This window comes from Carcharodon carcharias, chromosome 18 (genome assembly GCF_017639515.1).
Source record: "Carcharodon carcharias isolate sCarCar2 chromosome 18, sCarCar2.pri, whole genome shotgun sequence".
Taxonomy (NCBI): Eukaryota; Metazoa; Chordata; class Chondrichthyes; order Lamniformes; family Lamnidae; genus Carcharodon; species Carcharodon carcharias.
This window is the reverse complement of record NC_054484.1, coordinates 101345410-101363099: the sequence shown is the minus strand read 5'-3', so window position 1 is coordinate 101363099 and position 17690 is coordinate 101345410. Positions and strand designations below refer to the sequence as shown.

The window sequence follows — 17690 nt, the reverse complement described above, 5'->3', positions numbered from 1 at the left end:
TATATAATATTTCACACTCTTCCTCTAAACTAGAATGGCTGCATCATCCCTCTCCTTAGTGAGGACAGAGACAAAGTACTCATTGAGAATCCTGCCCAAATTTTCTGTATCAGCTCTCAATTTACCAAGTACATCTCTGATAGGCCCTACTTTTTCATTAGTTATTTTTTTGCTATTAATGTACTGGTAAAACATTTTAAGATTTTCTTTGACTTTACCTGCCAGTATTTTTTTGTATCCTCTCTTTGCTTTCCTAATTTCCATTTGTACTTTACCCCTGCACTTTCTATACTCATCTAGACTTTCTACAGTATTAAGCCTTTTGTGACTGTCATAAGGTTTCTTTTTCTGCTTTATCTTGGACCATATCCTTCTGGACAACCAGGGGGCTCTAGACTTATCAGTACCACCCTTTTTCTTTGTGGGGACATGGCTACACTGTGCCCAAATAACTACAGAGTGGTGATATTTGTGGACTTTATTATCCTAATTGATTTTTGGGTAATCACCAGAGTAAAGGCAAAAGAGGGAAATTAATTTCAGAAATGTGTTCAGGAGAACTTCCTTGCACAGTATGTTCTCAGTCCAATTAGCAAGGAGGCATTGCTGGGTCTGGTGCTGGGGAATGTGGTGGGCCAAGTGTCTGTGGGGAAACACTTAGGTAAGAGTGACCATCATAAAAGGATTAAATTAATAATGGAGGTGAGCAAAGAATAATCCAAAGTAGAACTGCTAAATTGGAAGACAGCGAACTTCAATGGGACGAAAGAGCATCTAGCTAGGATAAAATGGAACCAATGACTGATCGTGAAAACTGTAATGAAAGAATGGGTGATCTTGAAACATCTTAGGTACAGCTTAGGGACATTCCAACAAAATGAAAAGGTAAGGGGGCCAAAGCAAAGGATCTTTGGATCACAAGAAAGATAAAGAAAATGATGAAACAAAAAAAGGGTGTATTATGCCAAGTCAGATGAATTCTTTAAGCGAGAACCAGGCCAAATAAGTTGAATGTGCAAGCGAAGAGGAAAATATGACTAGCAAAGAAAATATGAGAATAGAATGGCAGTTATTGATGCTTAGAGTGGATAAGTAGCCTGATCCAGATGGTTTGCATCCCAGGTTGCAATGGGAAGTGGGGCGGAGATAGCAGAAAGGCTTGCCATAACCTTCTAATCTTCCCTAGATATTGGGGAGGTGCCAGGGAATGGAGAATGGCAAATGTGGCACCTCACTTCAAGAAAGGATGAAAGGACATCCTTAGCAACTACAGGCCAGGCAGTTTAACATTATTTTTTCTAAAATCTTGCTCACCACTAATCAGGCATTTGGAGAGGTTTGAGTTAATTAGAGACAGCCAGTCTGGATTAGTAAAAGACAAATTGTGTTGGACTAAACAAATTGAATGTTTGAAGTAACAGTGAAGATTAATGAAAGGGATGCAGTAGATATTGCCTATATGGATATTAAGAAATAACTTGACAAAGTGCCACAAAAAAGGCTGGTTAACAAAACTGAGGCTCATGGGATAGAAGGATCGTTCTAGATTGGGTAAAAAAATTGGCTTAAGGGCAGGAAACAGTGATTCGAGGTAAATGGTTGTTTTAGAGACTAGATGATAGTAGACAGTAGTATTCCCCAATGGTCAATGTTAGGACTACTGCATTTTGATAGAAATAAATGACTTGGACATTGAGAGAGAGTATAAAATTTCAAAATTTTCTGATGATAATGAACTTGGAGATGTGGTAAGCAACAAAGATGACATCAATCAATTACAACAGGATATAGGTAGGCTGGGAGAATGGGCAGACAAGTGGCAAACAGAATTTAATACAGAGATGTGTGCATCAATGCATTTTGGCAAAAGGGACAGGGAAAGGCAATAAGGACTTAATGGCAAGATGACAAGGCTGAGCAGGTCACTGAGTGCTAAGTGGAAAAACCAAAAGGCAGTTATTTAAAGTTACTACTAAATAACCAGTAAGATGGGGTGAGCTGTTTCAATGCTCACGACAAATGAATCCTTTGCTATATGGATCCATTTCAATTTTACATCAGGAACACATCCAACATGCCTCTAGTGTGCAAAACACCAATGGACTAAAGAAATCCATCAAGGCCTTTTCTCCATATTCACTGAAGGTGAACCAATCAGATCCCCGCACAAAAAATATTCAGCAGCCATGATAATTCCCACTCATCCTCAATCTTTCTTCATTCAAATATTAAAGTATTGCTTCCAGTCCCAGTTCTGACGCAGCTTTGAATTCAGGAATAAGACCACCAAGCCTCGAAAGGTTTTTTGATATAAAATTTTACCCATTCTTTTGAATGGTTTATTCAACAAATGCAAATTTGCACTTTACCTTCACCTCCTTACGTAACATCTCAAAATTACTATACATCAAAGCACCCCCAGGCTTGCTGGCTTTAATCCATTTAAGACAGACACACAGACATGACCCTACTACAATTCCAATTTAACAATAATCTCCAATAACTTTATAGACATTAATATCTCATGACATCCAAGATATGATCAAGGAAGAACTTAGGAATTGCTAGATGAAAAAGATTTCGCCCATTTAGTTTGCCTTCTACCATCCTGGTAGTCAGATGATATAATCATGGAGTTGTTGACTAATCAATCCCAATTAGTCTAGAACAAACCCAGTCAGGATGCAAGGAAACAGAGTGTTGGAGAATTTGTGAACCATTGGTCCAAAGTTACCTGTTCCTCGCATGCATACAACAGTTATTGCCATGCCTTCAATTACTGAAGGTATGGGGAAAGAGAAGTGAAACAATAGGCTAAAAAGAGGATAACAGAAGAGGGAGCACTTCAAACAGTGAGATAAGGATTGCAAACATTTTAAAAAGAACAAACTGTAAGGGACAAGATGAGTGTGCCGAATGAGACACTGGAATTGTATCACCAGACCCTTTTAATTCTTTCACTGTGAGCATTGTTGGCAAGGCCAGCTTTTGTTGCCCAGGAGGTGGTGGTGAGCCACCTTCTTCTGTGCAGGTACGGTAAATGATTAGGAAGGCAAACGGAATGGCATGGAGAATGGAATAGAAAAGCAGGCAAGTTCTACTGCAGCTGTACAGGGCCTTATTCAGACCATGCCTGGAGCATTGTACACAGTTTTGGGCTTCTTATTTGAAAAAAGATATAACTGCATCAGGAGCAGTTCAGAGGTTCATTCAACTCATTTCTGGGATGAGGGTCTTATCTTAAGAAGAAAGATTGAACAGAATAGGCCTACACCCATTGGAGTTTTAGAAGAATGAGTGGTGATTTTATTAAATCATAAAAGATCCCGAGGCGATTTGATAGGGTAGATACCGGGAGGATGTTCCCACTTGTGGGAGAGACTAGAACCAAGGGGACACAGTTAAGAATAGGAAATCTACTGTTTAAGATGGAAATTAGGAAAAAAAAATTCTCTCAAAGGGTCATTAGTACGTGGAATTCTCTTCTCCAGAAAGCAGTGGAGGCTGGGCCATTGAATGTATTCAAGGCAGAGTTAGACAGGTTCTTCATAGACAAGGGAGTCAAGGGTTAGGGGGGGGGGGGGCAGACACGACCAGATCGGCCATGATCTTATTGAATGGCGGAGCAGACTCCAAGGGCTGAATGGTCCACTCCTGCCCCTAAGACCTATGTTCCAATGTTCTTGAACCATTGCAGTCCGGTATAGGCACCATGCTGTTAGGGAGTTCCAGTCTCTTGACCCTGTTCCAAGTCAAAATGGTGAGAGATTTTTTAAAATATTTGTTCATGGGATGTGGGCGTCACTGGATAAGCCAACATTTATTGCCCATCCCCAATTGCCCTGGAGAAGGTAGTGGTGTGCTGACTTCTTGAATCCCTGCAGTCCATGTGCTGCAGAATACCCACAGTGCTGTTAGGAAGAGAGTCCCAGGATTTTGACCCAACTTGGAGGGGAACTTGCTGGCCGTGGTGTTACCATTCATTTGCTGCCCTTATGCTTCTAGCTGGTAGTGGTCATGGGTTTGGAAGGCACTGCCAAGGGAGGCTTGGCAAGTTGCTGCAGTGCATCATGCATATGGTACACTACATTGCTGCCAGTGTGAGCCAGTGATGGAGGGAGTGAATGTTTAATAAAAACAGAAAATGTTGGAAAAACTCAGCAGATCTGGCAGCGTCTGTGGAGAGAGAAACAGAGATAACATTGAGTCAGCACGACTCTTCTTCATTCATTTTTATTTTTATTACATATTTCCAGCATCCGCAGCATTTTGCTTTTATCTTAGTGAATGTTTAAGGTGGCAGATGTGATGATCAAGTGGGCTGCTTTGTCCTGGATAGTGTTGAGCTTCCTGAGTATTTCACTTTCAGTTTCACTTATCCAGGCAAGTGGAGAGTATTCCATTGCAGACCTGACTTGTGCTTTGTAGACAGTGGACAGGCGTTGGGGAGTCAGGAGATGAGTTACTCAGTGCAGAATTCCCAACCCTTGATCTGTCCTTGTAGCCACAGTATTAATATGTCCAGTTTAGTTTCTGGTCAATGGTACCCACAGATGGGGGAGATTTAGTGATGGTAATGGCATTGAATACCAAGGAGAAATGGTTAGATTCTCTTTTGTTGGAGATGGTCATTGCCTGGCACTTAAGTGGCACGAACATTACTTGCCACTTATCAGCCAAAGCCTGAATGTTGTCCAGGTCTTGCTGCACAAAGGCACAGAGTGCTTCTGAAGAGTCAAAAGTGACACTGAACCCAATCATCAGTGAATAATCCCACTTGCAACCTTATGATGGAAGGAAGGCATTGCACCCACGGCTGCATGTGTCTCAGGTAGAAGGGGAAAAAGGACAATTGCAGTTATCCCCCTACAGACTACCTGTACATTACGCGCACGTGGATAGGAAGTGGGAACCTTAATCACTGCTGCATGGCAGGTCCTGAAACCCCCCCAAGTCACAAAACATATAAGAACTAACCATAATCCAAGCTCCTTACCAACATCAAACAAGTCAACATAGTATCTACAGGGCACAATTCCTATCATCCCGGGGAGTTGACAATATGCAAGTGAGAGGGTTTAGCCTATGATACCAAGCAATTTACATTTTCTCTATGAACAACAGTCCACAAAATTCCAGTCATACAGTAAAAGCTTCACAGTCCTGAGACTTCCTGTGAACAACAGCATATGGAGATCTACAGGTTTTTAATTTGAAATAATCATAGATTGTCATGGTTAATTATAAGCTTACTTTCCAAGCTGTTTATTGAATCCTTAGCCTGTCCTGTGAAGAGCAGCTCCATAAAATAGTGCTCATCCTGACAGAAAATCATTTGTGACAAACTTAGTCAAGCTGTCTATGAAGTTAACCTAGTTTGTAAATTAGTCTCAGCTTCAAAGTATTCACAACTGGCTAAATTCATAAAAGCATATTCTACTGTAATGCTAATGAGCATTGCAAGTAGAAATTCAAACTATTACTCAAGTCAGTATTCTACTCAAGTTCCCAAAAGCCTACAACAGCATCTACAAGATGAACAGTGGCACTGGGCCATATAAACTGCATATGTTATCTGGGCATGATTTTATAATTTCCGCCCCCATAAATATCTGCATTTCATCCATCCCAAACAAATGCATCTTCTACTTTCAATTGCTAACTATTTCCAGCACTCAGTTCAGACTTTTAATTGTGTATTAATACGTCACTCATTTTTTTAAAATCAATGCAAATTTTATAGAGAAATGCTCCAAAGTATACCTCATACTGTAGAGAACTGCTATGTTGTGTAGCAATACTAGCCTGACATCGAGTGGTGAAGTCACGTAGTGTAGTGCCCCTGCTTGGGCCCTCAGTCGGTTTCTGGCTGTGGAGAGGTTTACATAGGGGAAACGATGGTGACTGTGAGGCAAGAAAATACATAGAGGAAAAGCTTCATCTCTTGAAAAATCTAGTGAACAATTTCAGGCAAAGTGTATACATTAAGCTAGATCTTGCAAGATTTTTAGAGTATTAAAAAGGGAGTTATCACATTTTCATACCTACAGACTTTATATCAGTTCTGATTTATATTATGCATATCTTAGGTACTGTACATAATAGGACAAAAATCAGAACTACTAAGGATAAGAGAAACAATTATGCCAGCCCACAAAGCAATGTCTTATGGTTTTAGGGAAAAACCATAATGCTTAATTTCGTTACACATTAAATTACACTTTCATTCATGTCAATCCTTTCTACAACTTTTAAAATAGCCAAGTACAAAGTGGTATACAACTCATGTTTTTGCTAAATAAAGCATACAGAATACAAGATAGTAGCCAGTGAGTTTAAGGCAATTTATATTTATAGTGTGCCAAAATCTAAAGCATCATATCTCCAGATTGTAACATCAATGTTACCTTTAACTCACTAGCAGCCATTATCCCACAGTTGATTCTTTAACCCAAAGAAAACAGATATCATAAAAGTTCCCAATTTGCCAATTATTTTCTTTTGTACTCTTTAATTGTTACATAAGTGGCACTCACACCTTAAATTTGGAACTCGAAAGAAGACTTGGTACCAGTATCTTATTTCTAGACTTCGAGTCCAACACCTTAGTGATGCAAAAAGATCATAACTTTCTACATGGAGCATTTCCAACCTTAGAAATGCCATGTCATGAGGCTAGGAAGCAAGTTGCACAACACACTCCAAGTAACTACTAATGTGGATGATCATTTATACATCTCTTTGGCTAATGAGGGATTCAATAGTAAAATAAATCTATAGAAGTAAACTTTAGATACAAATTTAACAATTAACGAACAATTGAAATGTTCCTGCTTTTGATCAAACAGGATCTGAAGTTTTGGACCTTGCAGTCAGTGGAAAATTGCAAAGATTAAGCTTTGCAGTTATGTTGCAAAACTATTAGAGAAAGAAAACATTTCAAAGGAAGTTTTTAATGTGGGTCTGTAACAAACCCCTGGACAAAAATAAAGGTCAGATATTAAGTTTAGACTTAAACCCTGTCTGATCATTTCAACAGCAGCTCATTTTTATTAAGGGTAAAGATCATGATCACCAAAATACGCTCTGACAAATTTTTCACTTTAAAATTTTAAAAACTGGGGCAAAAAGCGCACACACACACACAAACACACACACACACACACACACACACACAGAGAGAGAGAGAGAGAAAACATATTTCAAGAGCCTAAACCTTGAAAGATACCAGCTTATTAAAATATTGAAATGAAAACGTGGAAGGTGGAGTTTGACAGGCTGGAGGTGATACTACACCAAATGGCTTCAAGCAGGACAGTGCTTGACCGGACATGTCCCCAGACCTGGGATTGCCCGGTTGGCAGTGCAGCCAAGTTTATAAAGCAGGCAGAAGGACAAAACCTCTCTCCACCAACACCACCCCCCACCCCCCAAAACCCCGGCCACAAGAGAGACAAAACGACAAGGTGCGTGTGATCCAAACTCTTCACACACTCCCAAACGCCAAGATCCGCTCACAATTATAAACAGGAGGAAAAGTAAAGGGAGAAACTTGAACACAAAAAAAAAGAGATGAAGGCTCGGTTGGGGGGGGGGGGGGAGGAAGGGCTAATCCGAGCTGAGTGACTCTGCTTACCTCTCTCTCGTTCTCCACAGCCATTTTCTGCCAGGGGTCCACCAGCTGGGCGAGCGGCATCTTCGCAGCCGGACCCGACCGCGCGCCCGTCAGCCTCGCCGCCGCTGGCACCGACCGCGCCGGGAGCGAGCAGCGGGTACGTGGGCAGCGGGACCGCGCCAAGCAGGCAGCGGGCAGCGGGGCGGCTCGAGCTCAGCCCGGCTCGCCCACCGGATCTGAAGCGGCTGGGAGCGCGCCGAGCCTCAGGACCGCGAAGCAGGCGAGCCGGGCCTGCCCGTTCCGGGACACGGCTACCGCGCCTTTCCTTGCCCGGGATCCGCCTTGCCAGCCGTCGCTCTCGCCAACGCTGCCTTTCCTTTTTCGTCGCCGCAGCTTCCGCTCTCAATATGGCGAAGCTTCCCAGTACTACCTGTGTGCCAGAGCGAGGCTCCAAGCGTCACCCTGACGGCAGCCACTGAGCGGGCGGGGCCAGCCGGCCAGCGGGGGGGGTGGGGGGGAGAGAGATGGGCGCGGCCACCCGCCATCTGCCAATCATTGCCGCCGCCAGGTGAATCGGCCGCCAAGTGGAAGGAATGTGGCTCTGCAACCCACTTCCGGAACACCTGGTTCACAAGCCTTCCTGCAAATGCACCAGGGTTTATGCATTGTGATAGGGATAAGTGTGGCTCCTGAGCAACATTCTCAATTTGTCATTTGCAGATTGAGCTTTCTGACTCATTAGATTTATCATCAATGACATCATTATATTTACCTCCCCAAAATACAAATTTTACGCAATTTCTGTACATGCATCTGAGTGTAAGTATTCTGGTCTGTTTTATATATATATATATATGTGTGTGTGTACACATAAAACCGATATATAAAGAAAAAGAAAGACTGGCATTTAGATAGCGCCTTTCACAACCTCAGATTGTCCCAAGTGGTTTACAGCGAATTAAGTACTTTTGAAGTGTGGTCACTGATTATGTTTATATAAGGGATAAACGTTGGCCAAGACGTCCCTGGGATCTCTGAGAGAACAGACAGGGCCCACCGGATCTGAGCAGGTGGCAACTGCCAAGTCTCAAGACCGTGAAGGAAGCAAGCTGGGCCTCAACCGAAAGACAACACCTGAGATTGTGCAGCACAAGGCTGAGTGTCAGCCTAAATTTTTGTACTCCACTGTATCACCTGCCACCCTACCAGAACAGGAAGTGGTGCCACTGAAGTCATCATTACGTGCCTGGAAAAGGAAGTCAGCATCCACTCCACCCATAGGCAAATGTGCGGTGCCTTTATGCTAAAGTCTCTGAAGTGGAATTGAGCCTATTTGTGCATATATATGCAGACTGATGCACATGTCTATATGTACACAAACACCAATACAAGAACAAAATTTCATTTATATAGCACCCCTCATGATCACAGGATATCCTTAAGTGCTTCACAGTCATTTAAGTACTTTTGAACTGCAGGAAACACAGCACCCAATTTGCACACAGCAGGGTACCACATACAATGAGATAATTACCAGATAATCCATTTTTAATTATGTTAGTTACAAGTTAAATATTCTCAGGAAGAACTTTTCAGGTCTTGTTTAAAATTGTGCCATGGGATGTTTTACATTGTCCTGAAAGGGCAGATAGGGCCTCAGTTTAATGTCTTATCGGAAAGACATCTGGTGGAATTTTTCACACCCACCAGCAGCCAGAATAATATATATGCAAATATTTTCAGATGACAGACAACTTTCAAGTGTAGTAAACAGTAAGGAAGATAGTAATAGACTTAAAAAGAACATACAAAACCAACATACTACAGATGTTAGAAATCTGAATCAAAGCAGAAATTGCTGGAAATACTCAGTAGGGCTGACACCTTCTGTGGTGACAGAAACAGAGTTAACCTTTCAGGTCAATGATGTTCATCAGAGCCCAAGGTCATTGACCTGAAATGTTACCTCTGTTTCTCTCTATATTGAGGTTGTTCAACCTGCTGACCATTTTCAGCATTTTCTGTTTTTATTAAAGAGAAAATAGATAGGATGATGGAATGGACAGATATAGTCAAGCAGAGAAGTGTGAGATGATACAATTTGGTAGGAAGAATGAGGATAGGCCAAATGTACTAAAGGTGCAATTTTAAAGGAGGTGGAAGAAAAGAGAAACATTGGGAGTGTTGCTGAACAATCCCAAATGCATTAATAGCTACAGTAACAACCAATTTATAATAATCAGTCAAGCTCATAATGTGGCTCATTTATGCTTGCCAGAAGTGGCATGCATTCATACACAGGGACCCATTCTCTGAAAATGGATGTATTGGCGTTAAAATTGAAATGATGGATGAATTCCTGGAGTTCGTACGAGAAGGTTTTTTAGACATCGAGGAATCAACTAAGGAACAGGCTATCCTAGATTTGGTTTTGTACAATGAGAAGAGGTGATTAATAATCTTGTTGTGCAGGGCCCTTTAGGGAACAGTGGTGATAACAAGATAGGATTTTGTCCTTAGGTTGGAAAGTGGTCTAGTTCAATCCGAAACTAGGGTCCTAAACCTAAACAAAGGAAACTATGAAGTTATGAGGCATGAGTTGGCTAAGATAGATTGGGGAACTTCATTAAAAAACATGATGGTGAATAGGCAATGGCTAATATTTAAGGAATGAATGTATGCATTGCAACAGATATATATTCCTTTCTGGCACAAAAACACAACAGGAAAAGTGACCCAACCATGGCTAACAAAATAAATTAAGGATAGTATTAGATCCAAAGAGGAGACATATAAAGTTGCTGGAAAAGTAGCAAGCCTAAGGATTGGAAGCAGTTTAGAATTCAGCAAAAGAGGACCAAGAGATTGATTAAGAGGAGAAAAATAGAGTATGAGAGTAAACTTGCAAGGAATGTAGAAGATAACAGTAAAAGCTTCTGTAAGTATATAAAAAGAAAAAGATTAGTGAAGACAAATGTAGGTCCCTTACAATCTGAAATGGAAGAATTTATAATAGAGGACAAGGAAATGGCAGAGCAATTAAACAACTACTTTAGTTCTGTCTTCACAGAGGAAGACACTAATAACTTCCCAGAAATACTAGGGTATCAGGGGTCTAGTGAGAAGGAGGAATTGAAGGAAATTAGTATTACTAAAAAAAATGCTGGGGAAATTAATGGGACTGAATGCCGATAAATCCCCAGAGCCCAATAATCTACATCACAGGGTACTAAAGGAGATGGCCATGGAAATAGCGGATGCATTGGTTGTCATCTCCAAAATTCTGTAGATTCTGGAACAGTCCCAGCAGACTGGAGGGCAGCAAATGTGACCCCATTATTTAAAAAAAAGAAGGGAGGTGAAAAACAGAGAATTACAGACTGGTTAGCCTAACCTCAGTAGTAGAGAAAATGCTACAGTCTATTATAAAGTATCTGATAACAGGATACTTAGAAAATATCAATGGGATTAGACAAAGTCAGCAAGGGATTTATGAAAGGGAAGTCATGTTTGACAAACCTACTGGAGTTTTTTGAGGATGTAACTAATAGGATAGATAAGGGAGAACCAGTGGATGTGGTGTATTTGGATTTTCAGAAAGTTTTTGATAAGGTCCCACATAAGAGGTTAGTGTGTAAAATTAAAGCACATGGGATTTGGGGTAATATATTGGCATGGATTGAGAATTGGCTAGCAGATAGGAAATGGAGAGTAGGAATAAATGGGTCTTTTTCAGAGTGGCAGGCAGTGACTAGTAATATACCGCAGGGATCAGTGCTTGGGCCCCAATAATTCACAATATCTATCAATGATTTGGATGAGGGAACCAAATAAAATATTTCCAAGTTTACTGATGACACAAAACTAGGTGGGAATGTGAGTGGTGAGGAGGATGTTAAGAGGCTTCAAGGCGATTTAGACAAGTTGAGTGAGTGGGCAATTACATGGCAGATGCAGTATAACATGGATAAGTGTGAAGGCATCCACTTCGGTAGGAAAAACAGAATGGCAGAGCATTATTTAAATGGCAATAAATTGGGAAATGTTGATGTACAAAGAGACCTGGGTGTCCTTGTACACCAGTCACTGAAAGCAACCATGCAGGTGCAGCGAGTGGTTAAGAAGGCAAATGGTATGTTGGCCTTCATTGCAAGACTTGAGTACAGGAGCAAGGATGTCTTACTGCAGCTATACAGAGCCTTGATGAGACCACACCTGGAGTATTGTGTGCAGTTTTGGTCTCCTTACATAAGAAAGGATATACTTGCCATAGAGGGAGTGCAGCAAATGTTCACCAGACTGATTCCTGGGTTGGCAGGATTGTTGTATGAAGAGAGATTGGGCCGACTAGCCTGTATTCTCTGGAGTTTAGAAGAATGAGAGGGGATCTAATTGAAACGCATGAAATTCTGACAGGGCTGGACAGACTGGATGCAGGGATGATGTTTCCTCTGGTGGTGGGAGGTGGGGGGGCGGTCTAGAACAAGGAGTTACAATCTCAGGATATGGGGTAAGCCATTTAGAATTGAGATAAAGAGAAACTTCTTCACTCAGACAGCGGTGAACCTGTGGAATTCTCTACCGCAGAGGGCTGTGGAGGCCAAGTCACTGGATATATTTAATAAGAAAATAGATTTCTAGACTCTAAAGCCATCAAGGGATATGGGGAGAGAGCGAGAGTATGGCCTTGAGATAAACGATCAGCCATGATCATATTGAATGGTGGAGCAGGCTCGAAAGGCTGAATGACGTTCTCCTGCTTCTATTTTCTATGTTGATATGTTTATAAAATGGAAGGAATATGTTCAAGACTTGTGCCTTTTTTGAATTACCCTAGACTTTGGGAGCCTATAGTTCCCCATTGCTTTCTCCATGGCAATACCATAGCCAATCAGAGTCGGCTTGCCAACAAATCACCACCCTTTTGTCCTGTAGTACAAACTGTTGTGATCATTTGAAATTTGGCATTCCTGCATTTGTCCTGATAACTGCAAGATGAAAAGATTCAGCGACATGTCTCTCTTTACAGCAATGTTTAAGTGCAACTTCTAAAATGCAGCCATTGTTCTTATGCAGTAGCCAATTTGTACATAGCAAAACCCCACAAACATGAAATGACAAAAGGCCAAATAATATATTTCTGGTGGTGATGTCAGTTGAGGGGTGAATATTGTCCAGGACACTGGGAGAACACCGCTGCTCTTCTTCAGATAATACCATGATCTTTTACATCCACAGACCAGGGTCTCTGGATGGGTGATGTGCTGACGGTTTGCCACTCAGTTTGGTTCCTGCACTTACAATACCCATCTCCTGCTAAACATTTTTTAAACAGAACAATATGTAACCAAGTGTTATAAGCTGGGTCTTTACCTAGATGAGTAATTTTACACTTCTTGCATTGATTTTTCCATTGCTTGGATAAATGCTGCCTTGCATTAAGGTCAGTGGATTACCACAGGTTGTCAGTAATTTAATTATCATATCAATGATGCATTAAAATGTAATAAACAGCATAGTGAGTCAATGCTCTTTCATAACAATTTTATACCAGAATAATAGTGCAGCATTGGTAGAAAATGTATGGATAATTCTACAATTTGAAGTCAGTATTCTTTAGCAAAGGAAACTCACTGTCCATATGGGTTTGACTGATTAGTGACTCCAATCACACGTCAATGTGGTGGCCTCATTACCTTTAGCAATGGCCAATAAATTCTGGCACTGCCAACAGAAAACATCCTGAGAATTAATAATAATTGATTTTGCTTGTGTAGTGCCATTTTGCTGGGAATACAATTTTTATGTTCGCAAACACATTTGAGACCTTATAATGTATTAAATGTTGAGAACTGCTGACGTCTGATTCAGAAAGATGAGTTGTCAGATAAAGTATTTCCTGGCACATTGCAGTGAGGAACAGGATGTTATCTGTCTGCATGAGCACAACTGAAACTGTGTCCATTTTCTTTTTTATAATATTTACTGTCTATCTTTTTATCTGACCCTTTTTTTCCCTCTCACATACCCTTAGATTTTTGTTTCACTTTATTATTTAGTTGAACACATTTTTACTTAATTACACTTATTTATTTATTCAATGGACTCTTTTATTTCCATCCTTCAGCAGGAAAGGTTGAAATGATTGCACCTTTGGTTGGGTTGGTACACCTCAGCCTCCCCTAAGGCCTCCATGTTGTCCCTGGGTCAGGTGTAGTTTGTTTGGTATTTTCACACACACTTTTTCCTCCCGCTTGGGGAATAATGAGGAAGTGTTGGAAGTATTAGCAAGCTGATTATTAACCTGCTGAACGTTTTCTTGAACATTCCTTCTGTGGCCAAAAAGTTTTGGAGTGGGACTTGAACCCAGAGCTTCTGACTCAGAGGCAGTGGTGCTACCCACTGAGCCACAAGACATGTCAGGTTCAGTAATCACTGTAATAATATTATGTAATCCTGCCATGGCAACAAGGTCAGTAGGGAGGGTGAGATGAACACACAGGGTGGAATTGTTCCAGATTTGCACAAAGTGCAGTAGTAGGTGGGGGAAAAAAGTTGTTTTACCCACTGGCTGCAATGGCGGGGTTTCACGCCGTATTGTCTCATTCCTGCCTCATTAGTTATGCAGCCACAGGAAACATGCCGTCTTGCTAGAGGGCAGCCTCTGATTTGCCCACTATGCTGTTACCTCGCTGCTTCCTCACACAGGGCGCCATATATAAACTGTAGCCGCTCACACACTTCTCAATGCTTGTAGCCCAGGACTGCTCCAGTGAAGACATGGCCCTAAAAGCCAAGAAGAGTGCAGCTACCGCCACCCCCCCCACCCCCAATTCAGTGACGCATCCCTGTGACACCTTCTGGACGCCGTGGAGGCCTGCCATGATGTCCTCTATGCCTGCTCTGGCGAAAGGATGCCCATCAGTCTCACCACTCTGGCTTGGGGGGTGGTGGCAGAGGTGGTCAGTGCCAATGCTGCACACAAGAGGTCAGGCATCCAGTGCAGAAAATGGATGAATGATCTCATCCGTGCTGCCAGAGTAAGGCAACAGTCTTATCACTCTAAACTCATACATTCACACGGCCATCACACATTCACTGGTATCTCACTCACTGTCAACTCAAGGGACATCACCACTCACTTTCTGACACACACCCTCACATGTCCATCTGGCATCATCTCCTCTGGAGACTGCCTCCTCAGCCCTCACTGCCTTGAGGCCACTTGCACAGATCAGCATGTGCCCCCACACACACCCCGGGAGACCCTCCTTCCCCAGTGCAGCCCTCATCCTGTAGCCTCTTCCCTTGCCTGAGACCACTTTCCAGCACACCCCCCCTTTCCCCAAGCAAGCCCTAGCCCTGCAGCCATTGAAATGTCAGCCCCACCTTACGAGTGACCTGGTAGGTAGAGAGCTGCCGATAAGCCCACCCAAAAGTGATGTGGTGTTGCCTGCGAAGTCTGGCACTGATGACTGCAAGTGCTGCCTAAAGCAAGGAAGGCAAACTTCGAAGTCCTGAGCAACGTGCAGTTCACCAGGTGCACGTCACTTATGTACAATTGTGAAACATGTCGGCATGATGTGCCCGGATGATCCAATGTGGGGGATGATTCTGCCAAGCAAGGTTTATAATTAGATGCAAATGTATTCAAATTACATTCTCGCCACTGTGGCCCGCCATTGATGGGTGAAGCGGACGATTGCAAACTGGCTTCACAATGGCGTGAAATCGACTTTGGCCTTTCGCCATATTGTCCTCTCATGCCTGCCATGATGCGACGTCAATGGAGCCAGAAAATTCTGACCACAGTTGCAAGTATTCTCAGTTAGCACATTTTGAGGTTGGCAGTTCTCACTGAACTCCTTCAATGTCTCCCAAAAATTTTTTTTATTTTTGAGTTACTGTAGAAATTATCATTTTTCAATTCACAAGTTACTGTTTTGTGAAATTAAAGGACCAGAAAGATCTACAGAATGACCTTCATGATGCCATGAAGCACTTTACCGACAAGAAAGTGTTACTGAGGTGTTTTCACTGTCGTAATATGCAGAAGAGTTGTAAGCAATTTATACATAGCAAGATCCCTCAAATAACCACATGATAAATGACCAGATAATCTGTTTCATGTTTTCATTGGTCAGGACATTGGGGTCAACTCCCCTGCCCTACTTTGAATTGTGTTGTAGGATCTTTCACAACCATCTGAGAGGGCAGATGGAGCCTCAGTTTAGCATCTCTTCTGAAAGACAGTACCTGCTACAGTGCAGCTCTCTTTCAGTATTCCTCTGGGAGTATAAACCTGGATTATTTGTTCATATCTACAGGGTGGAGCTTGAACCACAACACTTCCAACTCAGAGGCACCATCTATTGTGACACCATCTCTTACAGGTGGAAATTGCTAGGTAAATTGTATTTGTAAGCTGCTTACAAACCTTGGCCCTCTAGGACGTCCTTGTTGTTCTAATGATAACTGAAAATTCAGCATCATTAGAAGAACAATGTTCTATGAGCGGTTTCAGGATTGCACACTGAAATAAACATCAATTGCTGTTGGAGGACCATCAGCTTGTTGAAAGATGCTCTTTGGTCTGTCTGAAACTTCTTGGTCTTCCTGTGCAAAGAGTTGTTGACAACCGAATGTTGCAGACTGACACCTTCCAAAGTCCAGCACTAGGTGCTGAGAGACGCATTAAAGCGTGGGGCAGCTGTCACAAAATTTCAATGGGGAAAAGTCCTCGTCTTCCCACCATTGTACACCAAGGGCTGGAACCTGTGTAAAGTCCCTCTGGGTGTATGCAGCAGAGAATATTTGACATGAAATGTAAATGTACATTGTAAATATAAACAGTAATGGCAAGTGTAGTGAGGTATCTCATGTACTGTATTGAAAGAAACTGATCTGTATTTCACTTTGTTAAATTTGAACTGTTATATAATGTGCTTTTACAAATGTTATGAATACAGTATATTTTTGGGGAAAAATAAAGCATTTGAAGAGCAAACTGTGATTGAACCACAAAACGATTCTTTCTTGCACTAATCGTGTAGGACACAGCATGTTGCTTTAACCATACAGTGTTTAGTTACTGGCAAATGCTGATGTCTATTTGATATGAAGAACTCATAACTAAACATGACAACCAGCCTTGACCTAATGTTGGCTGAATAAATCTTTTTTAACTCTATGGGCAGAATCGTCCCAGATTTGCACAAAGTTGCAGCAGTGGGCAGGAAAAAAATTGTTTTACCTGCCGGCTGCAATAGCGGCTTTTCATGCTGTATCATCCCATTCCCAGCATTCCCCGCCTCACTAATAATTCATTCCTGGGAAACGCGCTGGGTTGCGGGCGGGGCAGCCTCTGATTTGTCTGCCATGCTGTAACCTTTCCGCTTCCTCATGCAGGGCACCATATTTAAACTGCAGCCATGCGCACGCTTCTCAATGCTTGCAGTCCAGGATACTCCGGTGAAGATATGGCCCAAAAAGCCAAGAAGAGTGCAGCCCCCCCAAATTCAGTGACACATCCCTGGGATGCCTTCTGGATGCCATGCAAGCCCACCGCAATGACCTCTACTCCTGCCCTGGCTGCAGGAGGCTCATCAGTCTCACCACTCCGGCTTGGGAGGCAGTGGCAGAGGTGGTCAGTGCCAACGCTGCACACAAGAGGATGGCCGTCCAGTGCAGGAAACAAATGAATAATCTCTTCATGCAGCCAGGGTAAGGCAACCATCTTATCACTCAAAACTCACACATTCACAAGGTCATCACACATTCACTGGTATCTCACTCAAAAGCTCAAAGGACATGACCACTCACTCTCTCACACACACCCTTACATCTCCAACTGGCCTCATCTCCTCTGGAGACTTCCTCCTCAGCCCCCACCCTCTTGAGGCCACTTGCACAGATCAACATGTGCCCCCACACACACCCTGGGATGTCCTCCTTCCCCAGTACAGCTCTCGCCCTGCAGCCTCTTCCCTTGCCTGAGGCCACTTCTCCCCCTTCCCCAAGCAAGCCCTTGCTCTGCAGCCATTGAAAAGCCATCCCATCCTTATGGCTGGTCTGG

At 42.5% G+C, this 17690-nt stretch overlaps 1 protein-coding gene across 6 annotated transcripts in view; it reads right to left on the bottom strand.

Annotated features, from left to right (window-relative positions):
- Nucleotides 1-8073, bottom strand: part of LOC121290611 (ribosomal protein S6 kinase alpha-3) — a 97559-nt gene extending 89486 nt beyond the window's left edge. For 2 of the 6 annotated variants that reach the window (XM_041211281.1, XM_041211282.1), the window contains exons 1-2: nt 7637-8071; nt 5764-5869 (exon numbers count right to left, since the gene is read on the bottom strand). Coding sequence is in view for 4 of the 6 variants with exons in the window: in XM_041211277.1 (XP_041067211.1) it covers nt 5764-5904; nt 7637-7696 (201 nt within the window). In the remaining 2 variants the exon portion in view is untranslated. Of the gene's footprint in view, nt 1-5763; nt 5905-7636 lie in introns of all 6 variants that reach the window. The other 4 variants (XM_041211278.1, XM_041211279.1, XM_041211277.1 and 1 more) reach the window with 3 other exon arrangements.
- Between the last annotated feature and the right edge of the window lie 9617 nt (nt 8074-17690).